This window comes from Colius striatus, chromosome 2 (assembly GCF_028858725.1).
Source record: "Colius striatus isolate bColStr4 chromosome 2, bColStr4.1.hap1, whole genome shotgun sequence".
Taxonomy (NCBI): Eukaryota; Metazoa; Chordata; class Aves; order Coliiformes; family Coliidae; genus Colius; species Colius striatus.
Window position 1 is genome coordinate 21,405,817 of NC_084760.1, and position 25,143 is coordinate 21,430,959.

A 25,143-nucleotide genomic window follows, 5' to 3' on the forward strand; every position below is an offset into this window, starting at 1 on the left:
TTCCTTAAGTTTAAGTGGGACTTTTTTGTTGCCGCAACCAGCAACATCACCAGGCTGCCCACATGGACCACTCAGCCCACCCCCGCTGAGGGGACAAGATCACTGCATACTCAGTATGGGTGACACTTTATTCCAACTAACTGTTTACACCATGCATTTTTATCTGCTAACACAAGCACCTCCTTTCACTCCACCCTGTGCCCACCTCTTCTGTGCCCTCCACCTCTAGCGTTACAACCTGAGATCTTTAGGACGCCTACAACACTTTTTATGTTCCAACTTTTGTCCATTACCCCTAGTCCTATTACTGGACACAACAGAAAAAAGTGTTGCCCCATCCCCTTGATATCCACCTTTTAAATACAGGTAAGTATTAATGACATCTCCCCTCAGTCTCTGCTTCTCCAGACTGAACAGCACCAGATCCCACAGCCTTTCCTCATAAGGAAGATGCTCCAGTCCCCTGAACATCTTGGTGGCCCTGTGCTAGACTCTAAAAGGTGCCTGTCCCTCCATAGCAAAACAATTGAGAAACTAACAGGAGCATTGTGTCTGGGAGTTGAGTTGATGTGGTGTGTCTGTGTTTCTCTTTTTGATGAGCATTATTCAGGCTTTTATCACAATATTGGCATTGCTTTTTCTTCTTTTGCTTTAACAGATTTTCAGAAAGTCTAGTTCCATCTGTTTTTGTGCTGTCTTATGACAATATTTTTTAATAACTTGTGCCTAATTGCTTTCTCTGTAGCTTCTCCAGAGGTTGCTGGATGACCGCAAGCCTACCGTTGAGGTAATCAAGCGTGAAGGGGAGAAAATTGCAGAGTCAGCAGAGCCTGCCGATAGAGTGAAAATCTTGACTCAGTTGAGTCTCCTGGATAGTCGATGGGATGCATTGCTCAGTAAAGCTGAAACCAGGTATTCAAATTCTTTCATAGATTTGAAAACTATAGACATAGCGTGTGATAGATGATTAGAAGCAGCATATGGAACTCTGTAGTGTGAAATCTTCTAAGTACTGTTGTTATTACACTACGTTATTGTGTCTTGATGGTGATATGATAGGTCTTCTGAAGGAGAAGTGGAGAAAAGTGACTTGATCTGAACTTTTTAAAAAAGCTTTTATTCTGTTCAAGATGCCACAATCTGCTAGGATTAACTGCATGCGAATCTTCTGAATATTTAATCTCTGTTAGTTCACTAGAATGCAAGTTACTTGATGCCAGAACCTATCTTACATAGAATCAAGTGCAAATTTTATTCTTAAGGAATAGCAATGATGTTGAAAATCCTGACATGCTACCACAAAAAGGAGGCAGTCAACTCTTCTTCCCTTTTTCTGTTTTTTATCATCCATATGACTAGTTTCTACTACTTAAAGATCCTCATACTGTCAGTTGCTTATGCACTTGTGCAAGGTGCTGAGCCCCCTTAGTTCTCAAGAAGAAAAAGGACCATCAAAGTATGTAGGGATATTCTACCAACATAGAAAACATTGTATCATTGACATTGCAGTACAATCCATGTTGTAAAACCCAAACTAACTAGAACCCAAAGTCATGTACACAATGTCTGTGTATACACATGTTTAGATTTATGTGCTGTTGTCAACCTATAAAATATCTGAGAAGTTAATGAACTGTAAAGATCTTTGAAGAAAATAGTGTTGAAATGTTTGCTGAGTGTGTTTTCTGGGTGAGGATTTGAAAAAAGGCAACCTTGTTCAGAGTTGAGAGGAGAAGAGTACGCATAAGAGGTGGCCTGGAGAAGGGGATTGAGAAGAGGACTTGGAAAGTTGGAATTCAAGTGAACAGTGAAGCTTTACAGTGAAGCACAAATGGATGTGTTGAGATTTGAGCACTTAGAATAGCATTGAACTCACCTCTGTTATCTCTCTACCTTCTTGGTAGGTTCTCTTTAGTTCCTTTACTCTGAACCTCTTTTGTTACCTCATACTAATAATACAATTAATTAATTAGTAGAGTCAACCACTAATAGACTATTATTTCCTTCTTTCTTTTTTTTTTTTTTAATTGAAGGAATCTGACTCATTAGCTGGGCTAAATGTTAGTGTCATGTTTAATGTTATTCTTCAAGTCTGGTGATACTTAATTAGAAATCAAATTGCAACTCTTTCCCAAGCCATTTATTAGGCTCATCTTAATTTTTCTTTGGCTGGGCTGTAGAAATGGAGATTTGAGGATGATTTTGAAAACTATGTAGAGTACTTCACTGGATGTTCTGTTGCTACGTGTGTCAAGGGTACCTTGTTTATAAGTCTTGGGAAGCATGTATAAGCATATCTTTTACCTGGAATGAGATTCCCATCTGAAAGACAATATTGTGATATTTTTCACGTAGGGCAAAGCTCTCTTGGAAGTCTACATGAATGAAACTTTTTAAGTGGTGGTTTTACCCTTCCTGTAATCAAGAGCCTTCTCTGAAATGTAATAGTGAAATAATCTGGAAAAGATTTTATATACTGCTTTTTTACTTTGGAGGTCAAGTCTCCATGCTTTATTAATGTTGTCTCACCAACTTCATTGAGTGCTTTTATCCAGAACAAGAGATGAAAAAGTAGAGCCAAATAGTTCTGTTCACATCAGTGAACAAATGTTTAAATATATTTTACAGTGCTGAGGAACTGTGACGATGTGTTCTGGTTCAGTAAAGCCTTTGCCTAATTTTGAAACATGTATAATAGTCAAGGGAATGTAACTTCATGCCTAAAGACAGCTAGAACCTTGAGAACTATCCTAACTGAGTGCAAACCGTGTTCTGGTGAATTTGAGTGTTAGGTTGTTTTTGTATATGACGTGTGTGTGTGTGTATATATATATATATGATAGGCATACAATGTATATGAATAAAGGGATGCTCTTTTTATTTGCAAAACTTGCTAAAAGTTTCAAACAGCTTTGGAGGTGGATTTTTTATTTAAAAAAAAGACTTGATTTTTACTTTACCTTGGTTTTCATTGAGTATTCTGACCATATTTCTATTTCATTGATGACTGGTTCCTACAAGAAAACAGAATTATTTCTTTTTCTTGCAAAAAATTCAAAGTGGTGGCTTTTTTGTGGTTGTTTTTTTTAATGATTTCACAAGTCCTTCATGACAAAAAAAAACTTTTCTCGTGGTGGGTTGGTAGGAACCGTCAGTTGGAAGGCATCTCGGTGGTGGCGCAGCAGTTCCATGAAGCTCTGGAGCCACTGGTGGAGTGGCTGACTGCCACAGAGAAGAGGCTTGCGAATGCAGAACCCATTGGGACACAGGCCTCCAAACTGCAGCAGCAAATTTCTCAGCACAAAGTAAGATACAAACCACACACTTGCTCGTGTCATTCTTTTTAGACACTTCTGAGAAGTACAACATAAGACAAAGCTGTTGGAGTGTACCTAGATTTTACCATACTGATTTCTTTTTTTTTTGCTGTAATTTGAGTTATTATATTTGTGTTGGCAATATGTCATTTTCACTTCAGTTTTCATTGAGTTCCACTTACATTTTTTTTATGTTTTTCTGATTTTCTTTTCCATTATTCTTCATTATTTAAAAAAAATATAGGCCCTAGAAGATGATGTCGTAGCTCACAGTAAGAGTTTACATCATGCCATTAGCATTGGTCAGTCTCTAAAGACTATGAGCTCCAGGGAAGATAAAGATATGGTGCAGGAAAAACTAGATTCTTCTCAGGCCCGATACATTGAGGTTCAAGAGAAGAGCAACAGCAGATCTGAACTTCTCCAGCAAGCTTACAGCAATGCCCAGATTTTTGGGGAGGATGAAGTTGAATTGATGAACTGGCTGAACGAAGTCCATGATAAACTGAGCAAATTGTCAGTCCAAGACTGCAACACCGAATTGCTTGAGAAACAGCACTCTGAACTACTGGTATTTTCATTTCTCTTCATTTATTATTTGATTCATTTTAATTTTTTATTTGTTTCCATACTTCATTGTTTTTCATTAATATATTTTGTTTCAAATGGCAATATGCTTATTCCAAATAAAAATAATCTAGTTTGTTATGTCTGTGCTGATACAAATGAACTTTTCTCTTAGGATCTTCAAGAGGAAATTCTTCTTAGGAAACAAAATGTTGATTTGGCTATACAAAATGGCTTAGAGCTTCTCAAGCAAACAACAGGTGAGAGCTTCTATAAAACTATGAGTTGTCAAGCTTTTTTTCTTGTGCTTGTAAGTGCTTATGAGAAAACTAAAGCAGAACTTGGAAATATTAGTCCGTATTTGCTGGTTAAAGCAGCCGTAGCTGTTTCTTTATTTTAGTAAAGGTTTCAGGTCAAGATAGATTATGGTTTTGGGCCAGTTTTACTGTTAATGTAAGTGAGCAAAAGTCCTTTTTGCCTGTAGAGAATTTGACCCTTGAATCCTTTATTATTTTTAGTGGAAAAATATTTTAGTGAACCTACATTCCATTCCTAATAGCAAGTTATGGACATTACTCATAATGGAGGGCTGTTTGGCAGGGGATGCAGTCATTTCCCTGCAGGCATCCACAGATGAACAAGATATTACACTACCTTTTGCTGCAAGAGGAAAGCTTCATCCGTTGGAGCTAATACTGTGGGAAAAGTTGCATTCCACTTGTACACAACGTATCTGTTCTGTACATCAACATCTGTCCGAATTTTCCAGTACTTAGAAAGTTCTTGAACTCTTTTTAAGACAGACATATGGTTGAGGATGGGGGGATATCCTTCTCTCTTCCAAACTTAGACATTATGCATAGTCTACAATGAAATCTTAAAATACGCTAATAAATTTCATTTATTAGCCTTCTGAGTTGTGTTTCAGATAGTAATGAGAGTGTACAGTGATGTCAAATATTACTGTAATTGAAAATCTAGTTAGTATTTTGGTGATTTTTTTTTCCCCTTCATATTTATAGTAACCCTTTTATAGTTTATTTGATTTTTTGTCTTGTGAATGTAAGGGTGGATTTTTTTTAAAGAACATTTCTAAAAGTTTAGTAAAGCAGTTTACTTTCTAAAAGTTTAAGAAAGCAGCAAAAAGACAGAAGGGCAGCTCTTGAGCTGAGGTAAACTTTGTAGCTTTGTGGACTTTAGTGATAGTAGGATAATTTAGGATAGTTGAGAATCGACCTGGTGATTTTGTTTGGGTTATTTTATAAATTAAACACTGAGCTTTCTGTAGTAGACAGTATTTGGGATTTCATTTTGGAGGGTTTGGGGGTTTTTTTTTTGCTTTTAAATATTTTTGATCATAGGAAATAACATCCTTCTGGTATTTTAGGTGATGAAGTTGTAATAATTCAAGATAAACTGGAAGGCATTAAAGCAAGGTACAAAGACATTACCAAATTGAGTTCTGATGTATCCAAGACCTTAGAGCAAGCTCTGCAGCTTGCAGGTCAGCTCTACTCAACTCACGAGAAACTCTGCAAATGGCTTGATGAAGTTGAGGTGGAGTTGCTCTCATATGAAACTCAAGTAGCAAAGGGCGAAGAACTGAGCCAAGTACAAGAAAGACAAAAAGTAAGTTTTAGAACCTTTGAACTATTTATTGCTGTGTGATTCAGCTAGGTTTTGTGTTCACTTAAGTTTGGCTTGAAGTTGTTTTGTGAATAACTAATTTTGTCATCGGATCATTTGACTAAATGTAACAGTAGTTAAGAATCAAATTCACTTTCCAGAGTCATCTATTATAATCACATATGAAACTGGTCTGAGGGGTTTTTTTAGGACAAGAGAAGCACAACTTTTCCTTTTTATTCAAGAAGCTACCCATTCTCGGCAAAAACTCAAGTTACCAAACAAAGTTGTTTTGGTATTTAGTTGTGACAGGTATAAAATCCTGTAACATGTAAAAAGAGTCAACATTTAAAACTTATTACTGATCTTTTTAATGATATTTATTTCAAAAGAAAAAATGTTTAAACTGGATGTTACGGAAAATGAGGAGGAGAAGCTAGAAAAGGTATCACTGCATTAAATTTCTCATATATATAGAAAGAAATGAAACAGCCGTGTGGGTTTCTGTACAAGTAAAAACTCATTCCTGAAGCATTGTTTGGTGACTTGTTTGGAATGTAATCTATAGTCATTGCTCACTTGAGAAATCAATTGAATTTGATTTTGCTTTATTGTTTTCATCGGTTTTCACTGTTGATTTAGCTCCTTATGGAGTTACAGGTTGCAAAGAACATAGATTATTTTATTTTCTTTGATTGCTTCATTAAGTACTTACTTTAGCAACTCTTAAAAATTGCAGAGTTTCAGACTGAAGAAATATATTTAAGAGCTATTCTGTAGAAAATTCTCTTCAAGAATCACTCACTTTTCTGTCAAACAGCTTAGAGTATCAAAACGCTAACATAACTGAGCTGAAAATAAATGTGCTAATTTATCCCTTTGGTTTGCATGGGAAACATTTTAGTTCTCGTGGAGTATCTGAAAGAATGAAAAAATACGTGCAAGCTTTGTGTGTTCAGCTTATATGCTGGCATGTTGACATTTAAATGGCCTTTTTCAGGAGCTGAAAAAAGAAGCAAAGAACAACAGAGGCTTATTGGATACTCTGAATGAAGTTGGCAGTGCCTTCCTGGAGCTGGTGCCATGGAGGGCCAGAGAGGGGCTTGATAAAATGTTAACGGAGGACAATGAACGTTACAGATTAGTGAGTGACACAATCTCTCAGAAGGTGGATGAGATTGATGCTGCCATCCTGAGATCCCAGCAGGTACTGAAGACTGTTCTTTGGACAATAATTATCTCTGGCTACATGTACCTGAACAAAAGATGTTCTTTAATAATGTTTCCAAAAGTTTGTTGAGCACCAGAAGGTCTATCTGAATGAAATGGGACTCCACTGTTAAGATACGAATGCCAGCACTCAGCTAAACATCAGTCTTGTAACTAAAATTGCTATGCCTATTCTGTGGCTCCTTAAGTGACAGTTGGCTAAAGTAAGAACCGAATGTCTCTTGTAGACCATGTTGTATTAAGTAAAGTACAGGCCAGATCCTCAGCCAATTTTATTGGATACAACATGGAAGTTGCTAGAGTTGCCCCACCTTTATTATCAACTGATTGTCTGGCTCCTCTGTACTTTTCCAAAATTAAAAACTGGATCATCTTGTTCAAGCTGCAGTGGATCATTCAGATAGCAAGTGCTTTTATTCATACCTGCAATGCTTTTCTTTTTGGGGCTCAAAAATTGAGTTATTTAATATGTGGCAGTATCTCTTCATGCACAGAGGTACACATACATATAGGTACACATATTTATAGGTACACTTTGAGAACTGGCATTCTAATTTCATTACTAAATAGTCCATATTTAAGTTTGGTTATAAATATATCATAGAAACGCAATTTTCCAGTGTCTGTTTACAGTTCAGGCATAAAAAACATTGGTGGAGATTGGTACAGCAATTGGATCAAGAAGAGTGTGACCAGCAGGTCAAGGGAGATTCTTCTTCCCCTCTACTCTGCCCTGGTGAGGCCTCATCTGGAGTCCTGTGTCCGGTTCTGGACTCCTCAGCTCAAGAGGGACAGGGAAGTGCTGGAGAGAGTCCAGCACAGGGCCACCAAGATGATCAGGGGACTGGAACATCTTTCATATGAGGAAAGACTGTGGGAACTGGGGCTGTTTAGTCTGAAGAAGAGGAGATTGAGGGGAAATCTTATTAACATTCATAAATATCTAAAGGGTGGGTGTCAGGAGGTTGGGACATCCCTTTTTTCTGTAGTAGCTAGCAACAGGACAACAGGTAATGGGATGAAGCTGGAATACAAAAAGTTCCACTTAAACATAAGAAAAAACTATTTCACTGTTCAGGTGACAGAGCAGTGGCACAGGCTGCCCAGAGGGGTTGTGGAGTCTCCTTCCTTGGAGGTCTTCAAGACCCGCCTGGACATGTTCCTATGCAACCTGATCTAGGTGAACCTGCTTCTGCAGGGGGGTTGGACTAGATGATCTCTAAAGGTCCCTTCCAACCCCTACCATTCTATGATTCTATGATTTCTGTTTCTGCTAATAGTACCCGTAAACAGTTGTAATGGGACAAGGAGAGACCACGTGTGATATTTTCGAAGTTTACTGAAAGCCAATTAAAAGAGACTGGCAGTAACTTGGATCTCCTTGTAACTGAGGTTAAAAATAACTTCATGTTTCTTTTTAATGAATGCTGTGTGAATGCTATCTTGTCTCATTAACCAAATCCTCAAAAATGAAAGCTGATGAGTTTTTTAGTGAGTGAGAGTAGTGTGAGATCTGTACTAGACAGTACTGGGCCAAGGTGAGAAATGCAGTGAGCTGTATGAAGGAGTAAGTGTAAATAATTGTCATGCATAATGGGAAGACTTCACATTTTGGATGCAGAGTACCAATTTTTTGCTTTTTATTCCTTAATGTTGTATTCAGACATCACAAATTTGAAATCATATACCATCAGCAAATGGAGCTTAGCATCCTATCCTTCCTTGATGCTACATAACAGCTATAATCTATATAACCCGAGAGTTTCACTGCCGTGCTTTGGTGTTGTTATTTCCATTAAGCATTTGCTCGATACTACTTACATACTCACGGATATTTGGTATCAGGAAGTCACATTGCAGTTAATTCATACATCTAACTCATTTGAGGTTATCTTTTTTGTTTCCTTCATCTGCGTCACAAAGAGATGGGCTTCTGAAGAGCTTGGGTGTGAACTGCAGTTTCTAAAACCAGGATTTAGCTACCACTGGTGCATGTGCACTGTGCTACTGTTTACAGTACTGATTGTTTCAGAACTTACCTTTCTATTAGGAAGTCACAATATGTAGGGAAAAACTGACTTTCTGTTACTTTAAATGAGATATGACATAGAGTGAAAATGTTTGTGTTCTTTATCATGTAACAAATTATAAAGGCTGAAGAAGATTGACTCATAAAGAATAAAGTCTCAGAACTGCTGCTTCTGTTTTTGTGTGACTCACCATTAAGACAGGACTAATTTAGTGGCTAAAGTGAACTCCAGCTATGTTACAGGAGCAGGGCTGTCATGGTCTACAGCCATAAAGGCACAGACCAGCAGATTTAAAAGACAAGAGGGACTGAGAGTTATCATAAAGATACTTTTGAGGAAAGTTTGGTATCAACAATACAAGTAGCAGGTTCTGACCTAAAGCATCTTGATAGACTTTGACAATAATTTAGAGCCATATTAATGCTCAACTAATTGCAACAGGGGCAAGAGTTTGCAGTAAATAGATAATAAATAAATAAAGTCATTGATAGTTTCTGTGATTATTGTTTTGTGCATCTGATCACCCCATGTAATATTTCTCTACAGCTTAAGCTCAAAGCTGCCCCCATTCAGTAGTGCAACGTGTGTGCCTTTATATAACTATAAATTTGGGCTGAAGAGAGAATGTATGATTCTTTTAGAAATTTAGTCTTACTTTCAGAAGAATTAGATCCCTACATATTTCTTTTCAGGATCACATACTCTCCTTCACAGATTAGTAAGAAACAGATCCCTTAAATCCTCTCATTACTTTAGTGCTTTGTGGTAATTTCTGAAACATTTAAGTGTTGACTAATGTTAGTCAAAAGTTAATCCTTCAGGAAAAGGACTAGATACACTCAAAATCCCTAAAGAATTCTTGCATTTAATCCAAGTTCTAGTTTTGGATTAAGTCCTGTCTTCTCTGAATTTAGTGAGGTTAGTTTTGTGATTGTTGTGCCTGTTTATCCTTTAATACCAAAGCATCTCTTAAGATTAGAAAGATAACATCAAACAGCTATGAAAGTAGAATAAAATGAAATTAAACAGCCTAGTTAAAACTCTGAAATCGTAACCCTTTTCATTCTCTTACGTCTATTAGAGAGCTGTAGGCTTTGGAGAAATGTATTTGCTTCTGGTTTTTTGTCACACCTGTGTATTAAGCTGCTTGTATTACAATCCCTCAGAAACATTTTGAGCTTTGTATTTAATGTATATAAAAACCTTTTATGGAAAGTGAGCCGCTGTCTTTCTAACAATTGAAAAGCAAGCTCTTCAATCTTTAAATTTTTTGAAACAGTTATTATACATTCATGTCTATGGAACTGCTGAATTGATTCATGTCTCCCTCATTTAGTTTGATCAAGCAGCTGATGCTGAATTTGCCTGGATCGCAGAAACAGAAAAGAAACTGATGTCTCTGGGTGATATTAGACTTGAGCAAGACCAGACCACGGCTCAACTACAAGTTCAAAAGGTAAAAGAAATGCATTTCCAACTGTCGTGTTAATTATTGACCAGCACACTCTCCATCTAGAAAATGTACTGGCATGATTTAATTTTCAGTCCATCATAATGCACTTCAAAAATAGTTTTTACTGTACATACTCCTTTTTTTTCTGTCCTGACCAAGCTCTATTGTGTTTCAAGGCTTTTACCATGGAGATTTTGAGGCACAAAGATACTATAGATGAACTTGTTAAATCTGGGGATAAAATTATGAAGACGTGTACTGAAGAGGAGAAGCAGACCATGAAGGTAAAGTTCCTTAAATCACAACTACAGTGTTAGTCAGACAATACAGAAGTAGAAGGATTCCTGTAGTGTCTTTTTGAAAATACTAATGAAAAAGCATTCATTACAGCCACTAGTCTGAGGATGTAATACTAGAAGAAATGCTGTTGTTTATCAGTCTTCTTCCTTCAGGATGTTCAAAGAGCAAACATTGTGTACTTGCTTCATTGCTTGACACTAATTTGGAGTCACATTTGTCATCTTCATCCATGATAAATAGTATTTTAGCGAATGGACAGTTGAGTGAATAGGTATGAGTCATTTGAGATGGCGTGTATGGAATCAGGGCCTTTCCCTTTTCCAGTTCTCTTGGGTCAGTGGCGCTCTGGGCATGTGTATTTCTGTGCTACATCCAATGGCTGTGCACCTCAGTGTGAATCTTACTTTCGTTTCTACTAATTTCAATGTAGACCTTGCTTGCCAAGATATTCTTATGCTTCTGTTTATTATACACACACAGAGCCTGATGGTAGGGCTGTGTATATATATATATATATATATATATATATATACACAATTTTTTTTTTTTTCCTCTTGGCATTTATGAATGGGTCAGTTTTGGGGCTGAGTTGGTTTTGGTTTGATTTTTTGGTTTTTTCCCCCTGAAAAAAGGCTGTTGTGTAAATTTAGGCCTTCCAATGAGTGCTCTTGAAAGTGCTTCACTAATAGGACTCTGCTGCAGGATCTCTGAATAGATTTGATTTGCTCTTAAGTGGATTTAAAATAGATGAGATGTTCTGTCTATGAAACTGTAGTCATAAGGGTGAACAGTTTTCTGTGAGTCTCTATTAAATGTTTATATTTGTCAAAAATACTGTATAACTGTGTGTTAGGCTACGTTTTGTCCTTTGGATAGCATCTCTATACTTAATTTACATGCAAGACATAACAAATGAAAGGGTAGCTTGTTCTGCCAAAAAAGATTCTTTACTTCACATTCAGTGGCTTGCTTATATGTCTCCTCTTTCCAAGACTAGCATTTATGTGCATTGTCACATGTAATATTTCATAAAAATGATAACATGGGCAGTCTTCCAGAGGAAAGATATATAGCTAGTTGATACTTACTTTTTCCTATCACATGCCCAAATATGGGAGACTAGTAACGTTTAAACCTTGTAGTTCTATCATGTTATTGATTGTAGCACATCCTCGTTAATTAATGTATAAAACCTGGAAAATAATGTTTTGTGGTTTCTGTTGCTGTTTTGTAAGTTACAAGCACAACAGTATACCCTGTTGTCCTGCCAGATTTTTAAAACAACTCCAAACAATCAGATTTTTGTGTATTACTCATGATGCTTTGATTCAGAAATGCTGTGGAAGACTGTTTCTGCCAAGTGTCACTACAGATAATCATCTTCAGCAAGACAGTGAGGCTAAGGTCTGCAGTCAGATCATTTGCAGCTTGACTGGAGGTCTTATGAGTAAAGTGTTATTTGTAAATATGAATATCATTAAATATGTTCTAATTGCTAAGTACTTTGCCAATTTCCTGTCTACTGCAATATGGCTCCTGTCCACCTTAAGCACTGATATTGTAGAAACATTATCAAAAGTAAGTTTTGGTTATTTGTGATTTGGTGCTGTAACTATCAAAGATTGTTTAGAAATGAAGGTAACAGACACGTGGAAAAAAGATACATTGCTGGTTTTTGTTAATATTTTTAAACAGAAAAAAATGGAAAACCTCTTAAAGAAATATGATGCAGTCTGTCAAATGAACTCTGAGAGAAACCTCCAGCTGGAACGGGCCCAGTCCCTGGTTAACCAGTTCTGGGAGACTTATGAAGAGCTTTGGCCGTGGTTAACTGAAACGGAAATGATCATCTCTCAGCTACCTGCACCAGCCCTTGAATACGAAACTTTAAAGCAACAACAAGAAGAGCATAGGGTAAGCATTTTGCTAGTTTTGAAAAACAAAGTGTCAAAAGCCAAGAGGTATTCTGCTTAGAGTTGAGAAGTACTCTGTTAAATGCTGAGAACCCAGACAATTGTACTTCTGTTGAAAAAAAGTTATTTGAAATAATACAAAAGAAGTAGGTTTTCAATCATACCTCTACTCTTTCCCAAACCATTCATGCAAACAAGATTGAGAAGGTTGCAAGCAATGTATAAGCATAGAAAACGGCTAAAGGGGAAAAATACACTGTAGTGAGAGAACTGAGCACACTAAACCTAGTAGTTAAGAAGTGTAGGTCCAAGTACACATTAATGTCAGTATTAGAACAAACCAAACCCAGGAACAGAAAGAACAGACATGAGATACTGTATCACGAAAGAAAAGAAGGTAAAACATGAGTTTTTAAAGAACTGGGTTATCTGCTGTCAGCATGCTGCAAGTGAAATGCTGCCTCTGTATACAGCCTGTATACAAATATGCACATCTATTAATATGTGTAAAAAAAAATGAGTTTTCTTTCGTTGATATCACTGGAAGTGAACTTATCTGAGCCGGGAAGATGGACCATTAGAGGACCAAGAATTGATTGCTTGAGTTCCAGACAATCCTGTAGTCATTTATGTCAAGCGTATTTATTACATAATAATTAAAAGAAATGATTGTTTAGCATAACATCACAAAACAGAGTGAACAGTGTTATAGACTGACCACCATATGGGCTTTCATATATGGAAGAATAATCAGCTGGAATAAAAACTAGTATGTTTTATATATGGCTACTAGTATCCTGTGGAATCAGATGTATCTCACCAAGGTTAAAAACCTGCATGTGTTGGCACATGCAAAGCCCATATTGCTACTGACTAAACCTGTCTCTCCCTACTGAGCATCAGGTTAACTAGATTTTTTTCATTTTAACTGCCTTAATTAAGTGACTCAAGTTAGATAGGATGAACCTAGGCTTCAAAGTCATGTTTACTCTGAGACCAGTTGATGCAGGCGCCGCTCTTACATACTGGTAAACACTGGGTTCACTCATTTGTCTTCCTCTTATGTCCACAATGAACAAACAAGCTCTGTTAACACTGACTATAAAACATGAGCTTTACAAACTGTCTTGATTAGTCATCGTGAACCAAGTCATGCTTGCTTTACTTACAGGATTGTTCCTCATCTACTTTAATCATTCTGCTTGCATGAGAGGCCCTTCAGATGAGCTTCTATTTTTGCATTTTCCCTGAGCTATGCCATTAGCTGAGATTTGTTTGTTAAATAGAAGATTAATGTCAGGCAGTTTTAACACATAGTTTGATCTGAACTGTTTACTGGAATTGTTTACCCAATAGTAGATCATGGAGAAACCAAATAATTTCTTGTTCTATTGGAAAAAAAAAACAGAAAAAGGAAAAGGTTTTCTATATTCACTCATATTTATGTTTTGATGTATTTACTCATGTCTATCTTTGTTGCAAGTCATGGCATTCATAGTTGATTCTATGTGAGCAACATAAAGTCAGTTCGATTTGAAATAATTTGTGGGCAGAGCACTAGCATAAGGTTTGGACCAAGAAATAATCACTTTTGGGCCTTGTGTCAAATCATCTGTTTGTGCACAAAAACAACACATCAACAAAATTATTTTCTAAAAGCTTTCAAACTCTTCCTAGTTTCACCTTTTCCTCTACTTTGCTGGTCCATGTTTTTGTTGTTATACAAATAGAGTTACATTCTCAGTTGTCATTGCTGTGGTGTCATTTTGGGGCTGCAGAGACTCATGGTCACTGTCTTTTCAATCTTCTCATCTTACTGGGGAGAAGCAAATAAGCAAGCCAATATTGCCATTTCTTTTTAAGGGAAGGACCCTAGAGGAAGAGAAGAGAGTTTATTTACACTGAGACTGATCTAGGCCCTTTTCTGTGTCTGTCAATTTAAACAAAGTCTGAGCTGGGAAGAACAGAGGAAGTGCCTCATGTTCCTACACAAGGGCTGTGGGATAGGCACGCATGGAGTTCACAGCACTGACAGGAACAATGCCTCACAGGACAGTGGGATTTTTCTGAAAAAGGAAGAATGAGCTGAGAAAATCGATAAAACTGGAAGGAAGGACGAGGTTACTCCCACAGAACACACCCTTTCCCTTTTGTCAGGTCTGTGGGTGCAAATACCAAAATCCTTAGGCAAGTTGGAAGATGCCTTGCGACTTTTCACTTCCATAAGCCTCTGCAAGGTTTTGACTTACTGTAGGGATGGATTATGAAAGGAATCAGACAGGGGAGATCAGATGTAATTTACTTATTATTTGTTAAACTTGATGTCAGTTAAGGAATAATGCTGTTATGGTCTTGTGGCCAAAAGAGAGACTGCAAAACTAGGTTGATAGGTATCTGCTGATGCAGCTTTGTCCATTTCATTGATTTCTTTGACCTTTCCTTGTGCTAGTTTCCTTTCCTCTTAAATCAAAGATAATTAATATTCTTGCAATGCCAGTACTTCTTTCTGTGATGTTCTTCAGTGGAAGGCTTTGCGACAGGTGACAAATGTCAACATGAAATGTATGTATGTGATGGTGTTATGCACGTCTGGAATATTGTTGTCATTTTGCTTATTATATGTGTTAAATATAATGTGCCTGTTGCCAGCATCACATGCATAATTGGCATCTTATATTTTACCTGTAATCATATGCCCTACAAGCATATCATAGTATTGTTTCAGTTGGAAAAGACTTTTAAGATCATCAAGTCTAACCACTCACCTCACACTGCCAAGCTCAACACTAAACCCTGTCCTCAATCCCTCTTGTCTTTTGAATATCTCCAGGTATGGTGACTCTATCACCTTCCTGGTCAGTCTGTTCTAGTATTTAACAGCCCTCTCAGTGAAGAAGCTTTTCCTAATTTCCAATCTAAACCTCCCCTTGTGCAACTTGAGGCCGTTTCCCCTTGTCCTATGACTTGTTACCTGGGAGAAGAGACTGACCCCACCTCACTACAACCCCTTTTCAGGTATTTGTAGAGAGTGATCATATCTCCCCTCAAGCTCCTTATATCCAGACTAAATCTCAGCTCCCTGAGCCGCTCCTCATAAGACTTGTTCTCCAGACCCTTCACCAGCTTCATTGCCCGTCTCTGGCACACTCCAGCACCATAATGTCTTTCTTGTAGTGAGAGGCCCAGAACTGAACATAGTACTTGAGATGTGGCCTCACCAGTGCCAAGTACAGGGGGACAATCACTTCCTTGGCCCTGCTGGTCACACTATTCTTAATACAAACTAGGATGCCATTGGCCTTTTTGGCCACCTGGGCACACTGCTGCTCACGTTCACCTGCTATTGATCAGCATCCTCAGGTCCTTTTCTGTGTGGCAGCTTTCCAGTCACTCTGCCCCAAGCCTGTAGCATTGCCTGGGATTGTTGTGGCCTAAATTTAGGACCCAGCACTTGACCTTGTTGAACATCATACACTTGGCCTTAGACCGTCTTATCCAACCTGTCCAGGTCTCTCTGAAGAGCCTTCCTGTCCTCAAGCAGGTCTACACATCTGCTCAGCTTGATATCATCTACAGACTTACTGAGGTTGCACTCAGTCACCTCATCCAGATTACTGATAAAATGTTAAACAGAAGAGGCCCCAACACTGAGCCCTGGGTAACACAACTGGTGATCAGTTGCCAACTGGATGTAACTCCATTCACTACAGCTCTCTGACCCTGGCCATCCAGGCAGTTTTCCATCCAACAAAGAGTAGGTTTGTCCAAGCCATGGGCAGCCAGTTTCTTCAGGAGGATGCAGTGGGAGATGGTGTTGAAGGCTTTACTGAAGTCCAGGTGTAGCATGTTCGCAGCCTTTCCCTCATCCACTAAGTGGGTCACCTTCTCATAGAAGGAGATCAGACTGGTCAAGCAGGATATGCCTTTCATAAAGCCATGTTGACTGGGTCTGAACCCTTGGTTATCCTGTATGTGCCTCATGATGGTGCTCAGGATAATCTGTTCCATAATCTTCCCTGGCACCAAGGTCAGACTGAGGCCCAGTTCCCAGGATCCCCCTTCTGTCTTATTGTAGCTGAGGTGCACATTTGCCAACTTCCTCGGCACCCTTGAGTTGTTCTCATCTGGCCCCATTCACTTGTATGTGTTGAGGTGGAACAACAGGTCATACACTGTCCTCCATCGACTAAGGGGTCTTCATTCTGTTTCTTCCCTGCCCTTGTCTTCCAGTTCAGCAGGGCTGGGTAACTGGAGAATAACTGACTTTACTACTGAAGACTGGGGTGAGGAAGGCATTAAGTACCTCAGGTTTTTCCTCATCCTTGGTCACTAAGCTTCCTCCTTTGTCCATTAAAGGATGAAGATTCCCTTTAGCCCTCCTTTTGTTGCTAACATATTTATAGAAATTTGTCCTATTGTCTTTTACAGCAGCAGCCAAATTAAGTTCTAGTTGTGCTTTGGTCTTTCTGATTTTCTCCCTGCATAACCTCACAACATCCTTGTAGTCTTTGAGAGTTGCCTGTGCCTTCTTCCAGAAGTCATAAGCTCTCTCTTTTAATGAGCTCCAGCAGAAGCTCCCTGTTCAGCCAGGATGTTCAAGGATGTTCTGCCATGCTGACTCATTTTCTTGCAAATGGGAACAGCTCACTCCTTCACCTTTAAGCTTTCCTTTTTGAAGAATGTCCCGCCTTTCTGGGCTCCTTCAGAACTCCCTCCCAAAGGACACTGGCAACCAACTTCCTAAACATGTCAACGTCTGCCCTCAGGAAATCTAAGGTTCTGCTCATCCCTCACCTTGCTTCTCTGAGGACTGAGAACGCAATCGTTTCGTGATCACTATGCCCTAGGCGGCCTCTGACCATCACATTCCCCACAAGTCTTTCTCTGTTCATAAACAAGAGGTTCAGCAAGGCACCTTCCCTTATTGGCTCTCTCACCAGCTACATGAGGAAGTTCTCTTCCAACACTTCAGGAACCTCATGGGCTGTCTTCAATCTGACGGGTTGTATTCCCAAGGGATATCTGGTAAATTGAAGTCCCCCATGAGAATGAGGGCCAGTGATCCCCGAGAGTTTTCCCAGCTGCCTGTAGAATATTTCATCTACCTCCTCATACTGGCTGGGTGTTCCATAACACTCCTACCATGATATCCCCCTTACTATCCTTCCCCCTGACTCTTACCCATAAACACTCAACCCTATCCTCATCATCATTGACCTTAAAGGAGTCAAGACACTCCTTTGATTGCTCTTGGACTTCTGGTTGCAATTTCATCACTGCTCACCTGAACAATTAATAATGGGTAATAGTCTGACAACTATACCAAGGTAGGGAATTTTCATTTCCCATCTTTGGCCCACAGCTGAGGAAGCAGCAGACTTCCCTAAGAAGTGGGTCAGGTCTGCATATTGTCTCTTCTGTTCCCTTCAGAAAGGAGTCTCCTATGACAATGATTGCTCTTTTTTTTCTTTGCAGAAGCAGTTTTAGTGCTGGGTGTTGACTGCCTGAACGGTAGCAACACATCCAATCTAGGTGAACCGTCATCATCAACTCTGCTTGCAGAGCCTCATACCTGTTCTGCAAGGACAAGGACACCCAGGAGGGTGGAGTCTTTGCAAAGACACTCATCTTCTGTGCTGGACAGCAACCTGCTGCCATTGCCCTCTGTCTCTTAAGTCACTGAGTTCAGCTAGGTGAGGAGAGGAGGGGAAATCCCCTGAGTCAAGTGTCTTGTCACCCTGTTGGACCTATCCTAGGGAAGGTAGGGTGTGATCCCAATAGTATCTCTCTCTCACACTCCCCGATGCTCCTCAACCTACTCACCTTCTCTCAGAGCTCTGCCTAAGAAGAGTAGTTCTTCCACCTGAGCACATCTTCCACAGCAGTGCTGTGTTCCACCTGTACTGGCACAAGAGTAGGGGACATCCTGCATCCCAGCACCTGGGTGGCTGCTTGTTCTCTCTGCAGGTTTGGTCAGGGCAGCTGCCTCCACAATGGTGGGATGCTGCAGTTACAGAAGCCGTGGCCCTGGCTCTCAACTGGGTGGAAACCTTGTTTCCCCCCGTTGACCTCGAAAAGCTTCAGTGTGCTGCCGCCATAACTAACTGCCACTCTAATGAACTGCTTCCCAAACTGCTGCCCAAACTGCTGTGCCCTGCCATGTTTACCATCCTAGTCTGACTCCTGATCCTTGGCACTCCCATGGATGCATTTTTACAAGTGGAGAGGATCTCTTTTGCTCTGGGTCTCACCAGCACCTCACTATGACAGCTCCTGGCAGATCTCTCTGTGGCCCTGACATTTCCCTGTCTTAGGAAGACTCAAGAAAAGCGCCTCTGAGCTGTGATCTGCTGCTCTGCTACAGGCTAAGCCTTTATCTTTGCACAGACCTTTCAAGTGCGTCTCTAATTGTGGTATTTCATGACTGGGTAGCTGTGTATTGAAGTGTGAGCCATCACTGGAAAAAGAGTTGCTAACTTTATTTGATATTGTTTGTGTTTTACATTGAGTTGAAGGGTATTTGTTTGGAATTTCTTGCCAGCTGGATGTGTTAGAAGTGTGGACAGCTGTAATGTGGTGGTGCAAGCTTAAGAAACTGATAAGTTTTTTCGTTTGTTATAGCAACTGCGTGAGCTGATCGCTGAGCACAAGCCTCATATAGATAAGATGAACAAAACTGGGCCTCAGTTGCTGGAGTTGAGCCCAGGAGAAGGTTTTTCTATCCAAGAGAAATATGTGGCTGCTGACACCCTTTACAGTAAAATTAAGGAAGATGTCAAACAGCGAGCACTGGCACTGGATGAAGCCATTTCTCAGTGTACCCAGGTATCAGTTTAAGTTTAAACTATAATTGGATTCATTGAAATGGAAAGATACACAGACATTGTCATCTGACATGTATTTGTCAAGACTAAACTGCTGGTTTATCTGTATTTTTCAACCTAGTGGCCTGTGAATGTTCGTATCACTGCTTTTGGCATTGATTGTTCTATTTCTTCAGGGGTTATAATTTTATTTATTGATCAGTATTATGATTGCTGCACTTATGAAATGTTACCACTTCTTAATTTTGAAGTAAAAAGAGGGAACATTTGATCTAAAAAGGTGGGATTTTATACCATTTTGTCTTGCTGATCTGTTACTAGCTAATGCTTTGTATATGGATATCATGTTGATCAGTTAAATGAGTATAATGCCAAGTTAACTTGGCAGCTTAGTTACAGTCTATTACCAATGGAACTAGAGGGTAGTTTGGCAGTGGTAATAGCATTAGGTCTTTGTTACAGACCCACAAGAACTTCACATAACATATGCTTGAATACGTAGAAGTATTGTGAACAAAGTTGAACTTGACAATAAGCATAAATTTCAGATCAAGTCCGTGAAGGGAGCTTACCTTAGGTTCTTCTTCAGTCTATGCAATGAACCTCAATACAGTATTGTTAGGTTATCACATTCTAGAGACTTGAGCATTGTGAAAACTGAAGTTCTTTTGCTCAACCCTAAATTGAGAAAAGAACTCAGTAAAACTGTGCATGTGAAGCCATGCAGAAAACCTGCATAAAAATACTTTATACTGATGTTTTTACAGGGAATTCCCTATTTTCTCTTAGTTTTGCTGTATACTAAGTGGTATGTTCTGGTCAGATCTGACATACTAAGTAAAGAAGGACTCCTTCAGGTTCTAATCAAGTATACATTCTAAGTAATATTTGCTATAGGTCATTGCATTTTAAGTCATTGAACTTGATGTGATATTCCTAGCCCCTGCAGACCGAGTTTAAGAAACTAAGGAAAAAATTACATCAACAATCATCCTGCTTTTGAACTGGTTACAGTCATTGCATTAAACTTCAAGTATTTCTAAACACCTTCCTTATTCACACCTGTGAAAGATGCCTGATTATTAAAATTCAGTGTTTATCATAAATGCTCAATCCTCCCCCTATTTAGAGCTGCACATTTGAAGATCAAGATATGTACTTAGTGTTTGAGTCCCTGCTTTGTGTATGATAGACATTAACGTGTTGTACCGGCTAAGTACAGAAAGCAAGAATAAAAATGCATTCTTTGGTCACAGCTAGAATATAATCAGATGTTGAGAAAATACTTAATCATTTATGCAGTACTTTAAAGTTCATTTTACTTACATAGTTGTATATGCAGATGGCAAAGCAAAACATTGTAACACCCAGAATGTCATTTTATATAATCTCCTTTTTTAATGAAGATACGTAAATATATATTATCAGAGCTGTGCACTATGATGGCTATGTCAATGTTTGTCTAGACAGTCCTGAGGAATAAATGTTTAAGTCTTGAGGTTTTAAATTAAATTAAATTGCATTATGTATCAAAGGCAGGACATAACCTATGGGGCCAGAATGAGAGGTTGTAATTATTTGCATTTTCTTCCTTTTAAGTTCTAAAACACCTTGTCTCATTCATTGAAGTACAAGTACACGGAGGCCTACTGAATGCAGTGACAATTTTAAGATGTAATATATGTGTCCTAAAATTAGACCTGAACATTGCCAATTTAATTTCAGGTTTTATCTTTTTTTTTTTGGTAAGGTTTTATTGCCACAATCAATTTTTCAGAATTCTTGAATGTGGGATCGCTACTTATCTTTCATAACACGTTTTGCTGGCTTGTATGATATTCACAGTTCTAACAAAAACACTGAGTCTATGACATTAGTCATAGAGTCTGATTTTAAGTGAGTTATATGGTGGGAAAAAAGTGTTGCCTATATGTCTTTGAATAGAATGGATGCAGCTATTTATTCACATAGAGTAATCTTGTTTGTTCTAGCACCTTTCCTAAGTGTAGTCAAGAGTGCTTTTTAGATCTTGGGGGATCCTTAACACCCACAACTTACTGCTTTCTGTAATTGGAAAGGGGAGTGGTGGTGAGATATTGCAAGTTGCACATTTATGTCTGATAGAGATGTTAAATATGTTAATTTGAAAGTACATTTTTTTCCAGGAGAATTTCAGATGCCTTTTTTTCAGTTAGTTTCTTTTTTTCCTAATTTCTCTACCATTTCTTTCTGTCTTTTACCACCCTCTCAGTTTCATGACAAGATAGATCCAACTCTTGAGAGTCTGAAACGCATAGTTGAACGTTTGAGACAGCCACCTTCGATCTCAGCAGAGGTTGAGAAGATTAAAGAGCAAATCAGTGAAAATAAGAATGTGTCAATGGATCTGGAAAAACTTCAGCCCGTGTATGAGACGCTTAAACAGAGAGGCGATGAAATGATTGCTCGCTCAGAAGGAGCTGATAAGGATATATCTGCTAAAGGTAGTGGACTGAGGAAAGCTTCATGTAGTGGAAATGCAGTAGACTGCAGCATATAAAAGTCTTCATTGCTGCTGACCACAAATCTGGGGACTGTATTCTCCCAGAGAAGCTGCTAAAGATTTCTAAAAGCAAAGCATTCGTTTAAAATAATTCATCATGGATATGACCTTTGTTTTCTTTTTAAAGGCCATGTTGGTTGTTTCCACTTAACATTATGAGGAGTCTGTAAAGGAACAGTTTTTGAGTTTAAATTTTAAAATGTACACATGTGTTTTTACTGTAGAACTGTGGAGAGATTTATGGACAAGAATTGTTTGCCAAGGTAGTAATCAAGTTCCTTTGTTGTTTAGCTGTTCAAGATAAACTAGACCAAATGGTCCTCATTTGGGAAGAAATCCAGACCTTGACTGAGGAAAGAGAGGCCAAATTGTTGGATGTAATGGAACTAGCTGAGAAGTTTTGGTGTGATCATATGACTCTTGTAGCTACTATTAAAGATACTCAGGACTTCATCCGAGAACTGGAGGGACCTGGAGTTGACCCATCTGTAGTCAAGCAACAGCAAGAAGCTGCTGAGGTCAGTAGGAAGTACTTTGTTGACTTAATGTATTTTGTTTACAGTATGCAGAGAAAGGACAGAATTGCCACAGGAGAATAGTTTTTTTAGAGACTAAGAGGGATAATTTTATAGAAATTTACCATAATGATATATCAAGAGTCTACACTAAATAACATGTATCAGTGCTTAATTGCAATGAGCATGCTACATGTGCCTGTCATTACATTTGCATATCTGTTTGTAAACATGTATATAATAAGCATGTCACAGGGACTCTTAAAAGTTATACATACTTTAGATTCCCCAAGTAGCGTGTAACATCTAAATGAAAGGTATACGGATGTGTTATGCTCTATGATGGTCTAAGCTTATAATTATTTATGCTGATAGATAAAGAATTGAAGGTTGAAAGATGACCTCTGAAAAAGAAAACACTGTGATTAAAACAACCTGATTTAAAACTTCTATTTGTCCCATCTCATGCAAAATGACGTCATAAGCCATTGTTATAATTTGGACTGATGTCAGCTGATTTCAGTCTTGACACTGCAAAGGGATGCTTATATTTTAAGCATCCAATCGTAAGTCCAAATGAATTTAAAGAAAATAAAGGTGGAACTCTGACATATTCTATCTATAGATAGAACAAACAAGCTGTACATAAATTATTAAACATAGTCTTATCAGTGTTGGATTTTTTTTCTCTTCATAGGCTGCTAAAGAAGAAATTGATGGACTACAAGAAGAGCTAGAAACAGTTGTAAGCCTTGGCTCTGAACTTAGAGCTGCATGTGGAGAGCCTGACAAACCTATTGTCAACAAGAGTATAGATGAGGTATGCAAAAGGCAGATGCTTAAATCTGTTATATTAGATGGTTGTTCGACTGAAATTGGTGTATTCCCCTGCCTCCAACAGAGTTTGAAAATAAAGTTTTTGTGGCAGAAGTGAGATACCTCTGAACACTTTTTGGTAAAGTTTGCCAGTCAGGTAAATAAATCATGACACAGATTAAATTAGAATGTACAGACAGTTTTATTTTCTTGAGTTATGAATTTAACTTTTTGTAATAGACAGTTTTTTTGTAAAAATATTCTCTGGCTAATACAGTAGATGGCTACTTTTTGCAAAAGTAATGCCAGAAGAAATTTCAAACATATCTGATTTGTGCCGAGAGAGACATCTTAACTGAAACAATCCTGTCTGGATGAATATAAGGTACTTTTAATTTCTCTCATGTTTAACAATATAAATTTCTTTTAAGCAGCCTTTTTTACAATGATGCAACTCTTTTCCATGTGAACTATAATGTAATAAAAAAGATTAATCAGTATTGCCATTTAGAGCTTTCGTGATGCAGAATCTCAAGTGTATTCTGAAGGAAACTAACTGTGCAGTGATAAGAAGAACAAGAGTGTTGATATGGAATGAAAATGAGTTACTCATATTTAATTCATTGGTGTTACTGATCAGTAAGCAGTGAATGCACATTATACGGGAGTAAAATTATTTTGTTAATTGGAGTAAATTGAACTTACTTGTAGCTGAATTCTGCCTGGGACGCCTTAAACAAAACATGGAAAGAACGCGTGGATAAGCTTGATGAAGCTATGCAGGCAGCTGTTCAATATCAAGATGGACTGCAGGTAAGATGGTGTGATGTACATAACCCAATTTTGAGTCAATAAAATTTAATGTGGTTGTAGTAGAAATGTCATGTAATTGGGTAGGGGACAAGTAATGTATCACTCACTCACTGTAGTGACTATCCATTAGGCAGCTACGTTTTCTCCAGGTTGGTTGTTTTTTGCGCTTGGGTTTTTTTTGCATTAAAGAATAAATCTGTTGGGTATTTTCCTTTGTCTAGTTGTTTGTATATTGCACTGTTTACATGAAAAATTAATGTCCCCATGTTCATTGATAGGAGTGGAGGTTTTTTGATACCATCCATTCCTGGTAATCCTGCACAGATTTTCTTGTGACAGTCAGTACTTCTCCATATGATAGACGAGTTGAAGTTGTGACACATTCATGTGATCTGAAAGGAACAGAATGAAGGTCCAAATACTTGCTACTGTTTTGTGTGAGTGGAGGACAGTAAAAAAAAAATCAGCTTTATTCCACTTTTTTCATAAGTCAAATATTTAAGTTTGAATATTTTAGGCAACAAATATTATTAACATAATGTTGGTGGACCATTATTACTGACTATAGGATGATTTATTCTATCAAAATACTTTGGAAGATAATAGATATTTAAATTTAGAGGTAAATTCTCCAGCACTTTTTTTAAGATATCTTGTATATCCTACAGTTGATGAAGTATTTTTCTTTTAATTAAAAAAAATCCCCAAGGAGTTTGGACTAGATGTGGATGACCTTTAAAGGTCCCTTCCAACACAAATTATTCTATGAGTCTATGTTCTTTTCTCTCTATGTGCTCTGTTTGTAATTTTTTTTCATATCCTTTGCACATTTTGACTGAATGACATGCCTTCTATCTTCTGTCAGTGAATGCCTAGAAGATTGAAACATTTGAAAAGATTCCAAACATGGTCAGATTTTGCAAAACTATTTTTTTGCTGAGTGGAAGTATTGTATTTCTTACTTCCTTAAATCTTTAACATTGAGAGTTTCTTGTGACACTGAGGGCAGTTTCTTTGGTGCCCATCAAGCAGCAGAACATTCCTTCATAATAATGCAACATACCTGTTTTCCAGTGCACTCTCACTATGTATTTTTCTCTCTTTTATTCATACTATGCAGAGGTTGACTTGTAGGCTTACATTAGGAACATTGCCGCTGGTTTAAGTGCATTGTATTTCCTGTGGCTGTACTTTGTC

The 25,143-nt window shown here is 38.2% G+C and overlaps 1 protein-coding gene across 20 annotated transcripts in view; it reads left to right on the plus strand.

Annotated features, from left to right (window-relative positions):
• The window catches only part of DST (dystonin), a 308,980-nt gene that overhangs the window by 240,333 nt on the left and 43,504 nt on the right, over positions 1 to 25,143 (plus strand). For all 20 annotated transcript variants that reach the window (XM_061989556.1, XM_061989537.1, XM_061989540.1 and 17 more), the window contains 14 exons: positions 746 to 912; positions 3,146 to 3,305; positions 3,562 to 3,888; positions 4,060 to 4,144; positions 5,272 to 5,513; positions 6,511 to 6,717; positions 10,107 to 10,226; positions 10,400 to 10,507; positions 12,219 to 12,437; positions 19,058 to 19,261; positions 21,512 to 21,743; positions 22,094 to 22,320; positions 23,015 to 23,137; positions 23,845 to 23,946. In XM_061989556.1, the coding sequence (XP_061845540.1) occupies positions 746 to 912; positions 3,146 to 3,305; positions 3,562 to 3,888; positions 4,060 to 4,144; positions 5,272 to 5,513; positions 6,511 to 6,717; positions 10,107 to 10,226; positions 10,400 to 10,507; positions 12,219 to 12,437; positions 19,058 to 19,261; positions 21,512 to 21,743; positions 22,094 to 22,320; positions 23,015 to 23,137; positions 23,845 to 23,946 (2,523 nt within the window). The remainder of the gene's footprint in view (positions 1 to 745; positions 913 to 3,145; positions 3,306 to 3,561; positions 3,889 to 4,059; positions 4,145 to 5,271; positions 5,514 to 6,510; positions 6,718 to 10,106; positions 10,227 to 10,399; positions 10,508 to 12,218; positions 12,438 to 19,057; positions 19,262 to 21,511; positions 21,744 to 22,093; positions 22,321 to 23,014; positions 23,138 to 23,844; positions 23,947 to 25,143) is intronic.